This window comes from Pteropus alecto, unplaced genomic scaffold (genome assembly GCF_000325575.1).
Source record: "Pteropus alecto unplaced genomic scaffold, ASM32557v1 scaffold86, whole genome shotgun sequence".
In the NCBI taxonomy this organism is placed as follows: Eukaryota; Metazoa; Chordata; class Mammalia; order Chiroptera; family Pteropodidae; genus Pteropus; species Pteropus alecto.
In genome coordinates this window covers 26,269,211-26,288,307 of record NW_006442109.1, presented here as the reverse complement: position 1 = coordinate 26,288,307, position 19,097 = coordinate 26,269,211, and the positions used below count along the sequence as shown (strand labels likewise).

Here is a 19,097-nt window from a genome sequence, read left to right as displayed (position 1 = left end):
TGTACCAAAGACATCTGAAATTTAACCCATCCAACAGTCTGTCATCCTCTGTCCATTTCCTTGCTTTCCATGAATGAATCCTGGCTCTCATCTCACACTTTCTGCAGCTCTCTCTAGCAAAGCCTGATTTTTCTCAACCAAACCTCGATTCAAGAGTTTGGAGATGAGAGGACTCTTTGCTCTCTATTGCCATTAACAGACCATGTATCTCTCCCCACTTCTTGCTCCTACCAAACCATTATTTGTCTTTCTGTTAAACTTCCCTCTCCTCTTCCCATTACTCACTGACATCCTCCCAATCACTCCTTCTCACTCATGAACACCTTAACTACCAGTTTACAGCCTCCGTTCTCTCCCCATCTCTACTTCTGTGGCCATTCTCTGTGGCTCACATTCATAAAAATGACCCACCCAGCAACTCCTGGGTTTCCTGATCAAATTCCCACCATTAACCCTTCCCTCTGTTCTACCTCATCCATCTGTTACTAGGTCCAATAACAAGAACTGCACCACCTCCAAAAGTCTCAATCATAAACATGTCATTCACCAATCACCATCTCTCAATCAACCTGCCTGTTCTATAGCTGGATCTGAGTCAGCATAAGCTGCCATGGTCATTTGACTGAAACAGGTATTGTGAGCTCAGAATTTAAGTCAATTCCTTCTCTTGGACATGACAAATGTGTAAGGGGCAAGGCCTACCTGGAGGCCTGGGACTCTAATATATGTTTTGGTTAGAGAGTAGGCTCTAAAAGCAATAGCCAGCTCTTCTTGCCTTTGCAACTGTCCAGCAATTGAAGCCACTGCTCTTATAATGACTTAGTCCCAGGCTCCAAGTTGCCCTGTTATGATCTTTTTATTTGTGCTTGTTTTCTTGTGCATCTCTCCTACTAGATTACAGAGGTCACATTAAGACAGAGATTGTAACCATTTGCTTTCCTGGATGTATCCCCAAAATCCAGCACAGTACCTTCCATGAAAGAGATCCTCAGTAGATATTTACTGAATGAAGGAGCTTCTCTTTATATTCTCTAGCTCAGTGTATAATACCACCATCTATCCAGCTGTCCAGGCAAAAAGCCCAGGCATCGTATTAGATTCTTCCCTCTCCCTTGACCCTCACATTCAGGAATTCACCAGTCTATCAATTTCACCTTCTACATATTTCTTACATCTGTCTCTCCTCTCGACCCCTACTGCCATTCTCCTGCTTTGAAACTCACTACTTCTTGTCTGATTATGACTCTAACCTCAACCCATTCCAATCCACTGTTACACTAATGGCAATCTAACCTTCCCAACATGCAAATCTGAGCTGGTCACTCTTTTCCTCAAAAATTCTTTTAAGGCTCTCCATCACACAGAAGATAAAAAGTTATACTCTTTTCTATGGTACACAAAGCCCTTATGCTCTGGGCCCTTACCAACCTCAACAGCATCCTCTCTCTCCATTCCCTACCCTACCATTCTTGTCATGTTGAGCACTTAAATATTAATTAAGCATGTCATGCTGTCTACTTATTTATTTAACTTTTCATTATGCCTGCAACATCCTTCTCCTTCCCCTCAATGTTATCTGCCACACTCTTGAATCCTATGTCTTCTGTGAGGCCTTTTAATCATCTTCATGTAGGTCCACAGGCTCCATCTCCTCTTTCTCACACATCTTTCCACATCTCTACTACAGCAACCAACAAGTTCTGGATTTGCTGCACGTAGAGCGTAAGCTCCTAGAGAACAGCGACACTGTCTTTTTATCTTCACTAGTCCCGGTGCCTGCCATAGTGCTAAGATCACAGTAAAAAAGAAGCTGCCGGTAAATAAACGAATAAAATCTTTAAACAATGATAAACAAGGGCTACAAGAGATGAGGGAAGGAAAGTTTCCAGAGTTCTCTGATCTGAACCTATCCACCTTCACACCATTGAGAATCTTTGTGCTGCCCTCCAACTAAACTATTCCCGCCTATGTTTTCTTTGCTTCCTGCCTCTGTGCCTTAGCTCAGCAAGCCCTTCTATATGAAATGCTGTTTCACCTTACCCCCCATACCTAAAACCTTCACTGTCCAATTCAAATACTTTCTGTCCCTCATCCAGAAAGACTTTATCAAAATTTCCCTTCAGATGAGTTTCCTCTTCCTCTGTACTACTATAAGCACCTTTTGACACACATCACTTTTGATCTTGAGAGGCAACATAATGGTTAGGAATGCAGGCTCTGAAAGCAGACTGCCTGGGTTGAATTCTAGTTCTATTTATTAGCTAGTTAACCTTAAGCAAGTTATGCATGCTATGCCTCCCCTCTTCAATTGCAAAATGGGAACAACAGCCATCTATGTCATAGCTTAGCTGTGAGGACTGAATAAATTAAATCACTTAAAGTCCTTTAGAAAGGTGCCTGGCATATAGTTAATGCTCAACAAATGTTAGTCGCTATCATTCTTTTACTTATGGCAATATTTCCTAAACTATGTCCCATAGGGGTAAATATTACTTTAAAAAATGTTCAGTGGTCAAATAAGTTGAGAAAGTGCTCTGCTAAACAATAAAATAGATACCTTTATTAGAGAACTTCTTAGAGCCTTTAATGTAATATACATTGTAAATTTCCATGGAGGAGGGTGAATTTTACAGCATTTGGCATTTCTCAAACTTCTTATGACCACAGAACTTTCTTTGCCCCTGAGAGTATCTAGCTGGCCTGCTGTTTCCAGAAATATACTTTAGAAAGCACCATATAATAAATGATGTGATATATACAACACTTAATATAGTACCTGGCAGAGTTCAATGTAGACTACAACAGTTACAAAAACTTTTCATGAAAGCAAACTGCTTTTCTATAAAGCTAAGTTCATAATTTTTCCAAAATAGTAATAACATTGAAAAAAATAAGCAAATATAAAACTGATGTTTGGTATACAATAAAAAGAATACAAGACAATTTCTCAAACTAATGTCAAATGGTTCCTGACATGAGGGCCACAATGGCCTATTATTGAACAATAGCAATAATATGTTCTGCTTATTAAAACTACATACCAGAGTTTACTTCTCCCTGAATACAACTTCCAATATGGCTAGCTGGTGAATTAAAGAATAGTGCCTAAGTGAAGGAAGAAAATAGCTGTGCCTCATATCAATTAATAAAATGGTTCCCAAATATTAACATATGTACCAAGAAAGATGCCAGATCTTTAATTCTAGAAAATCTGTCTAATCTCAGCCAGTATTAGATGTAAACAGTCAGCATATGATGCTGTCCAACATAACAGCCAATAAATGCCAATACTATGCTAACATTAGGAATGAGTCCATAATGAATCCTACTGAGAAATAAAGATGCATCTCTTACCAACAGGTCCATAACCACACATAAAAGGAGACCAAGAAAGGGACATGGGTAAACATGAAAACACTTGAGAAAACACATGGAGCCTAGCAAGGAGTTGTAAGCGTCATTAGAGTTTGCAAGGATTAAAATACACAAAATCTTTATACTTATACATGACAGAAATCCATCAATCTGTTCTTTATAAAAATGGAAAGCATCATGGGACGGGTTAAATAAGGTGGCCAAAGGTCAAAAAGCAAACCCATGGTTGGAAAAGATACAGAATTCAGGAGTCTCAGTTTCTAACCTGGTTCTTACATCTTTCTATTAAAAAGATGAAAGAAAACAAAGTGTTAGTAGCTATTTGCACAGAAAGAGGGGTAGGGAGGTAGAGATTAAGGTAATTTTTCTATCAAAAGAAATTTGTCCCATAGACCCAGAGTATTTATTACCTCAGTTACTTTTCTTTCTACTTCTGTTCCATCCACATAATACACATCTGTGATAACACGAGTGACAAGCGTGCGAACCTCATGGATTGTTCTCATGTGGCGATGCAAGACATGGCCACGTGGAGGCTGGGGCATATCAAACTCTTCCTCTCCCTGTGACAGAAAATATAAAACACAAGCATGGGTCTCATTTAACTTGGTGAATTGCAGATCAACTTCTTCATGATGAGCGCTGTTCAGAGGTTCCATGAATCTAGTGTGATGGAATTTTCCAGCTGTTTGTTGTGTATTTGCCTATAGATAAAACCAGGAATGGACCAGCTGTATAGCCAGAGGCTAGGAATAATTTGTATCAGTATCACTGAAAATGACCTACTTCTAAATCAAAAGCATTAACATCTAGCACTTATATCTAGGATATTTAGGAAAAGTGTGACACACTAACAGTATATTATTTTTAGATTATAGTCTTTCTGATTTTGATGCTGACTTATCAATCAGTATACAAGTTTATACTTGCAACAGCTCTTCAGATAAAAGGAAGGCATTCTTTAGAACTTTATATAAAACCAGAATGACATCTGTTAATCTCGGTGCAGTCTGTTTTACCTGCATTAGTAAGCAAAAACTATAGTTGATTCATACCTATAACAAGATACGCTGATTTCTCCTGGAAGTAAATATGAAATATTTAATCTATTCCAGATGATAGATTATAACTGAAGAGCTGAGCTAGTGTCCAGAAACAGAAAACATGAGCAAATGAGGATTTTGTATTTAGCTGTACCATAAGGAACAGTTAAATAGTTTCAATGAAACCCTACATTTTTAGGACAGCTGTTACATACATGTTTTTTCACAACATTTATATCACATTTATCCACATTCGCACTCTCTCCCCTTCCACACACATTCTAATTATGATTTATTTCCCCTACAATAGACTGTTTTTACTTTCAGTAGTGTCAAGGTATCCAAGTCTTTCAAAAGACTTATATGTACCACTACAATAACAGTGATTCTGGGTTTTTCCAGACAATACGGTAGTAATTTACCTATAGTTTACATTACTTTACATGAATAATTCCTACTCCAACTCTATCTTAGGGGTGAAATATGTACTAAAATGGACCTATGTAAATTATGTGAATAAACATGAATAAAATCAAAAGCATAGAAACTTATTCAAACAATTCCTTAAAATACTTCTATATATACAACTCTGGTTAATAAATGGTCTGAGCATTGGTCTGTCACACCTCAATCATCAGGATGCCTGTGTACCAGAACCATGACAGCCCGCATCTCCTACCTGCACACACTGAGTCAGGCCCTGGATCACGAGAGTCTGAAAGATTTCAGTGCTTTACATATCCCTGAAATGAGGCCAAGAAGTCTCCCTGTAATTCTATAAAACTACAACAGCCAGCCAAATAATCATTTCAAGAGAGACACTTAAATATATCTGATAGGATAAGGAGAGAAGGGAAAGTGGCAGATAAAAAGAAAACTATGCTTTACTCTTTCTCTATTCTTCTGAAAAGTAGTCTCTGTTAATATTAATAACTTGAGGAAGTTGTCATTAAGGAAAGATAACATAATAAAAATAAAACCACTTTCCCTTGATAGAAAACCTGGCTCCGGGCCCACTTGAAAAATTAAGACATGTCAGAGGTAGGCATGAGTCCTACCTCCTTCTCTGAGCACTGGCCTGAGTCCTACCCAGACTGCAGGGGATAAAAAAGCACTGACACTTGGAAAACCGCTATACAATCTTCCTCAATTTCATTCACACTGTTGTGCAAACATCACCATATCCACCTCCGGAACGTTTTCATCTTTCCCAACTAAAACTCTACCCATTCATCATCTGTATTTTTCTAGCATCTTTCTTAACAGGAGCAACTAGCTCTTAGATGTGTTCTATCACTCTTTGACATAGTAGTATACCACCAGTAGTATTCAGTAGCAGTTGTGTGGTGATAGCAGCAATGGCAGTATTTAAAATAATCATCAGTAGGTAATAGCAGCAGCCAACATTTTTAGAGCATTTACTATGTGCCAGGCCCAGTGCTAAGGGGTTTGCATGCCTTTTCTCACTTAATCCTCACAATATCCAGGTGAAATGGTCTGACTCCAAAGCCTGAGCTTTAACCACACTGGCTCCTATCACCATGATGAGATGGGAGCAGGGATTATTTCCCTATTTTACAGAGGGAGGATGTGAGGAAGAAAAGGAAAATATAAAATAGTGGCTCTCACATGCCGTCTTTAAAATCAAGTTTAACTCTTTCAAAGGCAGAGAAACCAAAATTATGTGGCAGAATGCACACACTTTAAATTAAGGGTGAAAATAAACAGATGCAAAACAGGGTCTGATATGCTGTAGCCCCTATATCCAAAAGGCTAATGCTATTTTGAATCTCTACAAACTGATAAAGTTTTAGGTCTCACAGACTGTGTTACTATAAAAGTCTCATACAAACAATTTTTGGAGAGGCACGAAGAAACAGAACAAGACTATACAGGCCATGATTAAAAAAAAAAAGAAAAGAAAAGCAACATAGCATAATGAAAAGAATACCGATTCTGAAGTAGACATGCTGAGTTCAAATTCCAGTTCTGCCACCTACTGATGGCAAAATCTTGGGCAAGTTACTTAACCTCTCTTCAGCTTGGTTTCTTTACCTGTGAAATGGAATAATACCAACCTCATGGGTGGTCTTGAGCACATCGCTGATTAAATAGGAATCACTTCCCTACTCTATTCCCAAGAACCTGTTCTTCCAGTCTCATTTTCATCAGCCCCAATCCCTTTCCTCCCATTATGTTTAGTCTTAGCCTTTCTACAGTCTCTAGTCACTTGGAGACTTTTCCCCAACTCTCTCTATTCCACTTACTGTTCTTTGTTTCCAACACTGTGATATACTATACTTCATACTGCTTCTATTCCTTCCTCCTTTACTTTCTAGTCTTAGCTCCTGGGAAACACTGTGAAAGACTTGGAGGAAAAGCAATGAGCTCTGACAGTTATAAAGGAGGATGAAAAATAATAGAAGAAAAGGACTGAACAATTCAGAAGAATATAATAGGACCCAGACTATATTCCTGGCTCTCTTTTCCAATAAAGATCTACCTGACAAACTCTAGCACTATTCCATTTTCCTTAAAAGACTATCCGTTGGCTATAGCTATCCATAATTTTCACTACCCTATCTCTATCCTGGATAAATTGGGTCTTTTTTGTTTGTTTGTTTGTTTGTTTAACCACTGGTCTGTAAAAAGCTGTTAAGAATGATCATTAGGTAAAAGTATCACAACTTAAATTTTCTGGGAATCCAGAAAAGTCAAAAACAGGGCCCTTAGTGTACCCTGTAAGTTCTCTCACCTGGCTATGGAGTGACTCTGTATCATCCCCTGGAGCACTGACTGGTTTCTCACCAGTCTCCTTTTCGGTCTGAACTGTGGCATCTTGTTTTCCAGAGTTCTGGTCCACTGTGTTGGTACCCTGTTCACACACACTCTTTACAGTCTGGGTTGCTGCTGAAACAGTTTCTGGGGCCCACAAGGAATGCTCTATGGTCTGGATTCCTATGTTATTTTGGCTGGGCCTTTCAATCAAGGTCTTAGGTTTTTCCTGATTGATATTCCATCCTTCTTTCTGGCCTTCCAACACATCTATCTCCATTGCTTCCCCTTGAAGACTGGATGGCTCCTGTGTGGCCATCTGCTGGGAGGTAGGAGAAGCAGGGTCTTTAACAGGACTAGTGGACTTCATAGGTTGTTGATGCTCCCTGGTCCTTTGGTCACCTTCCAATTTTTCCTTCTCCTCTTCATCTTGAGTACTTGGAAAATGGAGCAAGTTCCCCCTGAAAATCAACCATATGAAAAAGCCATGTCAAGAGTGTGTGTGTGTGTGTGTGTACACACTAGCAAGGGGAAACTATAATTTGACAATTTGAGAAATGTAGGAAAGAAAATGTGACCAAGGATATCATCTTACAAGGTTTATCATCATAATTTCACTCCTGTGAAAAAACAATGGCACAAAGGACTATTCCACCATGATGAAACAGTCATAAAACTTCTTCCTATCACTAGCCATGAATTCTAACATAGAAAAATAAGTTAAACAAAAAGATGTAAAGTCATTATTGAAGTTACATACAATGAAAGCAGCTTAAGGATCTATTTCAAAAATGATCAATTAGGTCAAGAGGACTCTTGACTTTATAAATGGTTCTAACATTCCTTAAATGACTCCTAGCATTTTAGATACTGTTCATCCCAACCCCCAACCCACCTACGACCGATAATTTGAGGAAAATAAACCCAATCTGTAAAGGACAGAGTTGTAGGTGAGATTCTAACTTTGCGAGCTATACTGGTATATCTATGACTATTTCAGAATGTCTTGGTGCCTCAAAGACAATTCTCGAGATACTGCCATCTTTTCATTAGTCTTACCATCTGACTATCAGTGACTTATTCATTTATCCAAGCATTTGATGAATGTCTCCTGCAAACCAGATATCATGAAGCTCTGAGGTGCCTAGGGGCTTTCTTAAATGTCCTTAACGACATACCAAAATAAAAAAGCCCAGATTAACTCTTAAGTGAGCAGAAACTTGACACTGATGTCTTATTCATCTTTATACTTAAAATATCTAACACGGGGCTTACCATAAAGTTAAGTGTATAATAAACGTACTTTGAACAAAAGAATTAATGTTCTCTCAATCGATTAACTGAAAAAATCTACTGATTAAATAAACTAATTGTATAAGTAGCAAATTCATGTAGAAAATGCCTATAACTTAACTTTTTAGTAAATTATAAGTTCAAATGAGTCAGTATACTACAAATAACTAATGCACTTTTAGGCTGCATTAAGTGTATAATACCCAGGATAAAGATAAAAGGATCCATCCCGAAAGGACCGTGCTAGTAAGACAACATCTGGAATGGTTTAGTTTGGAGTGTCATATTTTATAAGGCACAAACTGACACACACCCAGAAGATAACATCTAGAATGATAAAGGATCTAGAAACCATGTCATATATTGCTCTAAGTGGCCAGAGAAAGATGGAACTAGTCATCTAGACAGAGAAAGCTGTCTCCAACTTGGAAGGAATTCTCATCCTTCGAAGCTCAGCTGACTGGAAAGACAGAAAAAAAAGGAAGCATGAAGAGCACTTTATGGCTCCGAAAGAGAAAGGAGGTTTCTCAGGTTTCTATCTTGTTTAGCTCAGCTTACCAAGAGAGAAAATCAAAGGAGGGATTTAGAACAGAGTTCTAGCCAAGAAGAGCCTGGTACACATTTGGTCGTTATAGCTTGTGTCCTATGTCAGGAATCTCAACTGAATGTGGATATATGGTCCAATGAAGAAGAGGTAAGAAAGAATAAGAACACCAAAAGACAGATGAGTAACACCTCCCTATGATGAGGGTTATAAGTGATCTTATATAAAAATAACTTAGCAAAGTGGTAGGTATATAGCAGATGCTAAATCCATACTAGATGCATAATAAAGCAATTAAGGAAATGTAATTCATCTTCTTTATAAACGGAATACTCATGTGTGAATCTTTAAGACCTCTAACTTATCAACAGCTAAGCAACAATAAAAGTGAATCAAAAACTAGAAGGGACAGGACTTGATTAACCATTTCAAAAATTCAACTATCACTGTTCCCTAACCTTAGATAAGCCTACACATTTTACCTCAGGAGCTATTTATTTAGAGTAGAACTTTTGGATGGAATTTCACTTCTAAAGCAAAGCTTTGTTTTATTTGGGATTTTTAAATTCTTAATCAGCAAATATTAGGTTGCTTTCTCTTCCCCAAAGGGTTAATGAGAACAATTCTTCTCCTTCTAAAGGCTGAAGGTGTCTCATTGCAATATTAGCAATATTTTGCAGATTGCTATGAAATATCAAAATTTCGGTATTTATCATTCTCATGTTAGCATCAGTTAAAATCAGAGTGAGTTCCCCCCAGGTTCATATTTTTTATATATACCCACACATATGTAGGTATGTATGAATGTACATATGTACATTCACAGAGTTTTGGTTGGCAAGATTTGCTGATTAAGATCAACACAGAACAGCAGGTAAAAAAAAAAAAAAACCTTAATTGCAACACATACTGTAGAAAGTGCTACTCACTCCTACCAAGTTCATAAAGCAACCAAGAAATATCTACCATGAAGATGTATGTTAATGTCTCAAGAAACAATAAAGAAGAAACCTTGGGCACCATAAAAGAGCTTTAGAAGACAAGAGAAATCTAATATATTGTAATAAGGAACATACCTTTCTTTCTTCATTAGTTCCAGCCACACAATTCTACACTGGTCACTATATGCCAGATTTAGAGATTGATGCTAAGAAAGAAATTTTAGCAGAAAAAGCCTGACAAAATTAACCCAGAGTGAAAAAGAGATGAATAAATGTCCATATTTAACAAACTTCTAACCATTCTATTCTGAGTGTAGATCTGCCTATGCAGCAATTGAAGTCAAATCCAGCTGGATTCTCAGGCCTTCGATCTACCAAAGCTAAACAAAATCATCAGCATCTTAGCCCCTCTACTTTAAGAAAGTCTAATAAAATAGGAAGGCAACACAATGCTGTTGGTAAATTTAGTAATTGCTGGACCATTATCATACAAACCACTTTTGGAATCATAAGAAGTGGCATTTTACCCAAAAAGCTTCTTGATACATAAGAGGATATGATCTGGGCTATTTGATTCCCAAGAATTCTGATTTAATAATCAGAATACCCACTAAAAGCATTGAATGTGTCTTCTAAATACTTCTATCAACAACACAAATTATGCTGCAAATAACACTATTAGATACCTGCTGACGAAGAAAATATTATCATATTCTCTAATTACAAAATCACTGAATTCTAGAGATGGCAGATACTACCTCATAATGCAAATGAAAGTTTATTTCCATTGAATATTTCTTTCCATTGCCAATATTTCTTTCCCTCTACTAAATATAAGACTCATATATTCCAAACAAGATACATTTTAACTACGTAAATAGAGAAGAAATACTACTTTGTAACTCAAAAAAATTTTTCTGCTTCTAAGCTATTCTAAGAAATTATGAAGTTAAGAAATTATTGGAAACCCTTAATTCCATCAAGTCTGACAATCTTTAAATTGGGATGCTGAGCACCTCAGTTTTGCCCTATGGGAAACTAAAGGGAAATAAAAAGTCTGTTAAAAATAAAGAGTTCCAAAACTAAGAAAAAGGGAATAAATCTTAGAAATATAGAATGATATATTACCATAAATTTACGAAATCATTTTATGAATCATTTCAAACTGATAGAACTAAGAGATAAAGACAAAAATCTATATCTATAAAATATTTAATAAAACTCCTCATGACATCTCATTTATAAATCTAATCTAGAATATGTCACAGTTCTTCAGATAAAAAATTAAGCTGAAGTTCACACAACAGTGAACTTCACAAAACAGTCTAGATTTTGGTATCAACCATTTTATGAATCAATATAGCCCAAAAGATGCTATGAAAACAATGCTCACTTAATGGGTGCAGAGTAGGTATCCTGACTTCGAGCCTCATCCTCTTGCCGGGCTTCACAGACACAGCTAAGAAAAGACATAGTCTTCTGGGGACTAAGATAATAAATTAAAGCAATATACTGTGTTAGTTTTAAAAAGAAAAGTACCTCTGGAGATTATCCTTTTAGTCACAGAGAGAATAAAATCCCTTTTCTGCATGCCAAACTCCAAACTGCCTTACGAAAAATGCAAATTCCTCATACAGTACCTGTTTCAAATCAGCATAATTAAAAGGTCTCAAGGAAGAAGATTCATAGGAAATACGGTGGACAGAGGACGACATTAAATAACATAAAGACACAATCAGCAAATAAACTGCTAGGAGAAAAAAAGGGGGTGGCAAGTTCTGTATAGATTATGAGATTTAAATTAAGAGACATTTCAATCAAATGCAATGTGTGCACCTTCTCTGAATCTTGATTCAAACAAACTGAAAAAAAATAAGGCAATCGAGAAATCTGAACACTGAATATTTGATGACATTAAGAAATCACTGACAATTTTAAAAGCATGATAATAGTATTGTGGTTAACTTCAAAAAAGGAATTCTTATCTTTTAGAGATAGCACTGAAATATCTACAGATAAAATGGTATAATGCTAGAATTAGCTTCAAAATAATCTAGTGGGGAGGAGAGTGCTAGAAGTATAAACAAGACTAGCCATGAGTTCGTAATTTCTGACACTGGGTGAGGAATACATGGTGGTTCATTATACTACTCTCTCTTTTATATATGCTTGAAACCTTTAATAATGAAATGTTTAAGAGAGAAATATGACAGCAAGTAACCTGAATAGAGCCCAGTTATAGATGACACTTTGTTTAAAAACAGAGTGGTACTGCTTCACCTAAATGCAGAGGAAGCAATGAACATTTAAAATATTCTAACAGAGCTTACTTTAGATTTCTTATGGTGAACCCAATGGTAAAGTAAATAGACTTTTAAAATCTAGATTCTCATATGCAAAGTTTGCTTCACAACAATACCAATGAATTTCATCTCATTCTGTGATCCACCAATCTAACTCTTTGCCTCAAGTATTTTCCTTATTTTTCCATCCCTACATTCTGCCCAAGGAGTGTGGGAAACTTCAGCAGCATGTTCTGTTCTCTCTTAATGGGTACATGTACAAACTAATAACAATTTGTATCTAGTATACAATTCTGTTAAAACCAAAGAGATCAAATGTAAACTCCATTTTCTTCAACTTATAAGACTACATACCAGTAGTCTTCAACTGAGTAAGGACCCTTAGGTAATTATTTTCCAGATTAAATATGTAAGAGCCCAGAGAACAACTAATCTAAGATATAGCTAAGTAAAGATCAAAGGATTTAGAGAGGGGGCCAGAAACTGGGAGGAGGGGGGGTGTCAAATTTAGTCCACAAACAGGTCTTATTTGACTCGCCAAGCAGTAAATTTTATTTTTAAAAATCCAGATTTCTCTTTAAAAATTAGAGATTTTGCAACAGGTTTGCACTCCTGCACAGTAACAACAGGCTGGAGTTGCACAGAGACTATCCCCCTTTTTAAATGGGGACACATTCAGTTAGCCTCGTTATACTGCCCTGCTTTACTTATTTACAGTACCTGTCTAGCCTGATTTAAAAATCCTCACCTGTATTTCACCAACTGCTGCTAGTATTTTCATGCTGGATGACTCACGTCAGAAACTAATAAAACAATTCTACTCTCACAGCCACCAGATGGCAAAGCTTACCACCAGAGCCTCAGGATGGGGTCATATTCATCCTCAAAGCATTACAGCATTCATGACAAAGCAAAAATAACAGTTCCATACAGTGGAGTTAATTTGGCAGGCAGAAGAGAAAATGGCTTGAGGCTGTGACTGAGTAGGGGATCTCAAAAGGAACAAGGTCTAAGGTAATCTCTCCTTAAACCCTTCATTTCTTCACAAAAGCAATGACAATCTGTCTCACCAACAGAAAAAAAAAAAAAGGCTACTCCCACATGAATAAAAAAGAGAAAGGGAAATACCTTTAAATATCTTAGTTCTAAGTATAGCAAAAGCTTTGTTTATCAGATTTAAAGTATTAATAAGAAAGCCTACGTTAGATTCAGCACATGGTTAAATCCTTTCTGCTGGAGTTTCATTTTAAGTTTTTCCCTTGCTTTATAAATCACCTTCCCCTCACTACAACTGGCTTTGTATATTAAACTCCTCTAAATAGCAACCAGCTCTGGTTACCTGGTAACAGCCTCAGCAACAGCAGTAGATCCCTTTTTTCTTTCACCAATTGCAGGTTCTGAATAAAAACAAAAGCAAGGAGAGAAAGAGAAACAATTCAGTTAGTATCACATTTAAAATCCAGCTCCACTACTGTTTGCAATAAATAACAAAAAGAAATGGGTAAGAATAAGTGAACATAAAAGAATTTCTTACAATTTAATGATGCAAGTTTTTTCTTACTTCCACCAATTTTCTTTCAAACTTTCTACAGAAGACTAATCAGTTTGTCCAGAAATACAATAAATTACAAAGCAGTAATTTTTACAAATAAAGTGAAACTTCTGAATCTCAATTCATCTCTTCTCATGAGAACTAAAAAATTATGCAGTAAAAAATATAATTAAAATTAAAAAATAAATCAAACAAAAAAACTTTAATAAAATAAATTATGTATGAAAAGGTCTTAGGCTGATGCACAAATTTTCAATAATATGCAGTGTTATGAGAACCCACAGATAGAAGGTACTCAGCTTCTCCTTGAGTGCTTTGGATACATAACTGTAAAACAAAACACACTTTCAAGAAAGAATTAAGGGTGAGTCTGAAAAGAATCCCATATTCTCAAAGCAATGTCACAAATGTCAAGGGATCAAAATTTATTCATTTTGACAATTTATTCCAGCCTTAGAGAAAATAACAAATATTTTTAAACATTTCTACAATTCTCATGATCCAACATAATCTCTACGGCCCATCAAGGAGGCAGCTGAGGTTTAGTGGTCAGAGCCCTAGCTCTGAGACGGAAACCTGGCTCAGGCTCTGGCCCCAGCATTTAGTCGTCCTACCTGGGAATAAACTCAGTCTTCTGAGTCAGCTTCCTCATCTGTAAGATGAGACAGGACTAACCTCATAGATTTGTTGTGAGGATGCAATGAGTAAAATTTTGAGTATAGTGCCTGATCTTTGCTCCTATTTTATCAGAAAAGGCAGTAATATTTACTGACAGGGTCATCTTTAACATCTAGCTCCAATTAAGGTCTTCCCAATTGTAATTTTGAATCTAAAGATTCAAGGCTACCACATACTCTCTTGATAAGCCCTACTTAATTTCAGAGATGATGATAAGGATAGAAATACTTACTATTTTAATTTCTACTGAGGTTCTAAGATTCAAATCGGTAAGCACCAGGAAGTAGAATAGCATTGTAATTTGGAACTAGACTTCTGGTTCTTGGGAATACTTTGAATTCAGGCTACTATATTTACTAGCTGTATAACTCTAGGAAAGGTGCTCAACCTTCCTGTGCCTCAGTTTCCTCATCTGTAAAATGATAATAATGAGATCTTCACAAAAATTCAAAAGTTCACAAGTTAGGAGATTTAATGACCTGTACCTGTAAAATGCCTGGCATATAGGAAAAACTCAAAATATATTAGCTCAAATTTATTTTCTTTGTTCTCAGAGAATAAGAAGTCCTTCTTATTCAAGTCTACCCACTCTACCTGTGATCTTTGAAAGTTTCCCTTCTCAATTCCCTCAGGGCCCTAATCCATCAACTATTTCCCCTATTCCTTCATTTTTAACCCACCTCTCTTTAGATTTCCTTTCAGTCTACAAACCTGCTTAGGACTCTCTCAGCCTAAAAATGAAAAATCTCCTTCAATACTGCATTTCCCTCTAACTTGGGATATTTTGTACATAAACTTCTCAAAAGTAGAATATATTTGCTGCCTCTTCTCCCCATCATTCCTCAATCACCTTCAATATAGCTCTCATCTAAACCATGATACTGAACTAGTTCTTGCTAGAGTCACCAAATAGATCCTATATTGCCAAATTCAATGTATATTTTCAGACTTATAGACACCTCACTTCTGCATCTGACATTGTTATCTTTTTGTAACTCCCCCATAGCCTTCCATGGCTTTATATTCTCCTAGTCCTCTTCTTGAATGTTCTTTTACAATCTCTTTTAAGAATTCTTCCTCTTCTAACTTTATTAAAGTGTTCATAAACTACTTAGTAAAAAAATTATAAGCTTTGGAGTCGATATGATTCAAATTCCAGCTCTACTTCCTACTAATTATTGTGACCTTAGATATATAACTTAAAAACCTTCCTTAGTCTCAGTTTTCTCATCAATAAAATGTTAATAAATATATCTACTTCAGAGTGCTATCATGAAAACTAAACATAGATGCAGAGTCACTCTGTATATTTTTCCTCCCTCTAGAGTCAACTGGTCCCAAAGTTATTACTAATATACTATTCACTTCTCAAATTCATCCCCTCATCTCCACCCCCACTACTAATGACCCCACTTCCTGGTTAAAGATTGAGTTTGCCAGGCATAAGAACAGGAAATGGGCAAGGCAAGGAATGATGCACAAAAGCACAAGTTTTCAAATACTCAAATGATCCTTTTAAAAAAGCAAATCTGATCATATTACTTCCTTGCCTAAAATTTTTCAACTTCTCAGCATGATATCAAAGGCTTTTTAGAATCCAGTCCTTACTTTACAGCCCGCTCCCTTGTAACTTCTCTATATTCTAGCCATACCAAACAACTTGCCATTAATGTGGGAAATAGTCAACAGAAACCAACAATGTGAATCCACAATCCTAAATTTTCTAGCTCTTTCTGAACTCTTGCTGAATATGGAAACCAATTACTTAACATCAACACAGGTTTAAGACAGAGATACAACCAGAACCATAGAGATTATAAAATGGAGTATCGTGAGTAACATGATAGTGACTGGCCAAAAACAAAGAATTAAATATTTCTTTAATTCTGAATAGACTTTACAAATACATCTATAATTCAAAAAGTATCAATCATAATAACTAGAAGATAATCAATACTTCTCAGATGATCTGGAGCTACTAATTATCCAAAATTAACATAAAACTTACTTTCCAGACTAAACTGCAAAGATTCGTCACTCGCCTCAGTCTCAGGACTGACAAGTTTCATTCTCAGACACAATTTATCATCCATTTCTGGGACAGTCCCGGAATCTCCTTTTTCATTTCCAAGTATGGGATCATTGGTCTCCACCATGCTCTCAGACATGACGTCACTGGCTGCTGTGGTGCTTTCTGGATAGTTGCTAATATCTGAAAGGAGAGAGGCAGGAGGAAGAAAGAAAGAACACTAAAATACAAACATGAAGAAAAATAACTCAAGGTCATCAATTTGCCTGTTTGGCTCCACAGCTCTGCAGGACTGAAAGGGGTTCCTAGGATAGATCCTGTCACAAGTATCAACAACTACGCACTAGTATTGACACCTGGTCTTAAGAGGAGCAACAGGATTCAGTTCCACTTCTGCATCTGGACAAAGGATGCTGCATGAGCCCTCAGCCAACCCACATCTGCCAGCATCAGGCTTAGGTAGCAGGAAACTCCAGACGGCATGACTGTTACCTCCCAGCACTGACTAGAGAAAACAAACAGGTTAATGTAGAAGACGACTGGCTGCTTCGGGGAAGGAGGATCTAAGTTTTCTTGCCCTGTCAAGCAGCAAACTGATCAGTCAAGGTACTGAATAAATAGTACTTCTAACCTACTTCCCTGTCTCTTCCTTATAAGACAGCTCTTTATCATTGCTCAGCACTCAGACTCTACTGCCTTGCAAGTAACAGAATAAAATCCTTACAATTTTTTCTTCCTTCCTTCTACCCTTTCTTTCCTTTCATCATCACTCAATATCCTCTGAGAGTAAACTCTAACTCGTAGAATCAGATATCACAGCTTTATTCTTCCTAAGACAAAAATAAACCTTATCAGGTAGGCCCAACTCCTCAGATCTAAAAGAAATCACTTGCATAAAAAATTATATCTCAGAAATTCTGCTTTAAATAGCATTACATTTTAATCACTTACCAATAGGAGTACTGTGTCTCCTGGGCTCCAACTTTAGGTGTCCAATAAGAGGTGGAGTTGCGCCAGTCAATGGTGGGATAATGTCACCTTCTTTAGGCAAAGTGAAATGAAATGGAGTTTCTGGAGGGGGGAAAAAAAAAAAAGATTAACAAGGAGATCAAAACAGAAGTATTTAAAAAACAAGTGAGGAGAACCGCTAAATTATTCTTTTCCTTTGCTCCCAAAGCCCCTCACCGGCCTCCCAACCAATTTCCTGTTTTCTGTGCTCTCTTTTCAGCTACGGACTGCAGGACTGACACAAAGTAGACAACCAGTGGACAGGCAAATAGAGGAAAGCCCAAAGTTCTGGGAGACCCTGAGGAACATGGAGTCAAAAGGAATATAAAAACATCTGAGCTCCAAGACAGTACATTTGGGAAGACTCAGTGAAACAAATTTGCATAGTTTGAAGTCTAGACATTTTAATTTTATGCAATACTAACTCAAGGAGTTCATTTATAAGCTTTAACAATCTATAGGATCCTTCAGATTGAAGTCTGATGGTAATACTTGTAATTTACAATATACTCGAAGAGGTGACAAAGGATCTCATGGGTCACAGTACTTCAAAATACTCATTGGTTCTAACATAGAAATCTATGGGTTTCATGGATCAGCAGCACTGATCAGTATTCACTCTAGCCCACAGCAGTAATATTCACATCTAAATCTCTGCACAATGGTAAACCTCATACATATATGAGCATCCCCAGTAGACACATTTTGGTTAGTCATTATTAAACTAAGATAAACATAAAACATTTGTCAAAACTTTACTGACAAGAGAATTCTGAGATGTCCTAAATTAAATTAAACCAGACTGTAGGGTGGGAGAAAGGTAAGAGGTTAATGAGCTAACATAGCCTCAGGCCAAACCCAACTGCTCACATTCCAGAATGTGTGTTAAAACTTTTAATCAACTTCTAGGCTGCTACCACCAGATGCCACTGCATTCTGCTTATGCTTATGTTGCCCACAAAGAATCCAAAAACTGCAGATATTTCTTCCTTATGGACTATGCCCTTATCCTAGAACTTCCCCCTCCTTCACCTTTTCCTGTCCTATCTATAGCTACTGTAAATTCAAAACAACTTACATCTTTCTTTCTCAAGTCCACTGTATAAAAGAGCCTCATCCAAGATTGTAAACATGTTCATCTTCTCCATCTAGCCCTGCTGCTGGTGGTTTAGACGGTATATCCCAGGGCCTGGTCCTTTTTCTGACTAGCATATGGCTCAATAAACCCTTTCTTTCAGAAAAGCTTTCAGCCACAAAGGTTTTTAACATTACTTTTTAACTATGTCTCAGTTCCAAATTTTTGCTAAACAAAATTAGCAAATTGCCAACATCATATTTTCTGATTTCCTAGTTGTTTTACCTCTTTTAGTAAAATGACTAAGTTCGGGAGAAAAAAGAACTGTGCCAGACTGCTCACCTTAAACCTAACATGAAAAATTGTACTTATTTTCCTAAAATGACCCAAAATAACTATAATCTGTCATACTCAGCCACTCATTACTTGTAAAAATAGTTTGCCTAATGTGTTTTCCGACACCACCAAGCAATTCTCTAAT

The 19,097-nt window shown here is 36.8% G+C and overlaps 1 protein-coding gene across 5 annotated transcripts in view; it reads right to left on the bottom strand.

Moving 5' to 3' along the window:
- Window positions 1-19,097, bottom strand: part of TP53BP1 (tumor protein p53 binding protein 1) — an 81,761-nt gene that overhangs the window by 14,057 nt on the left and 48,607 nt on the right. For 4 of the 5 annotated variants that reach the window (XM_006920436.3, XM_015595862.2, XM_015595861.2 and 1 more), the window contains exons 15-20: window positions 17,485-17,604; window positions 16,513-16,716; window positions 13,614-13,671; window positions 11,365-11,457; window positions 7,174-7,654; window positions 3,786-3,938 (exon numbers count right to left, since the gene is read on the bottom strand). In XM_006920436.3, the coding sequence (XP_006920498.1) occupies window positions 3,786-3,938; window positions 7,174-7,654; window positions 11,365-11,457; window positions 13,614-13,671; window positions 16,513-16,716; window positions 17,485-17,604 (1,109 nt within the window). The remainder of the gene's footprint in view (window positions 1-3,785; window positions 3,939-7,173; window positions 7,655-11,364; window positions 11,458-13,613; window positions 13,672-16,512; window positions 16,717-17,484; window positions 17,605-19,097) is intronic. The other variant, XM_006920437.3, reaches the window with a different exon arrangement.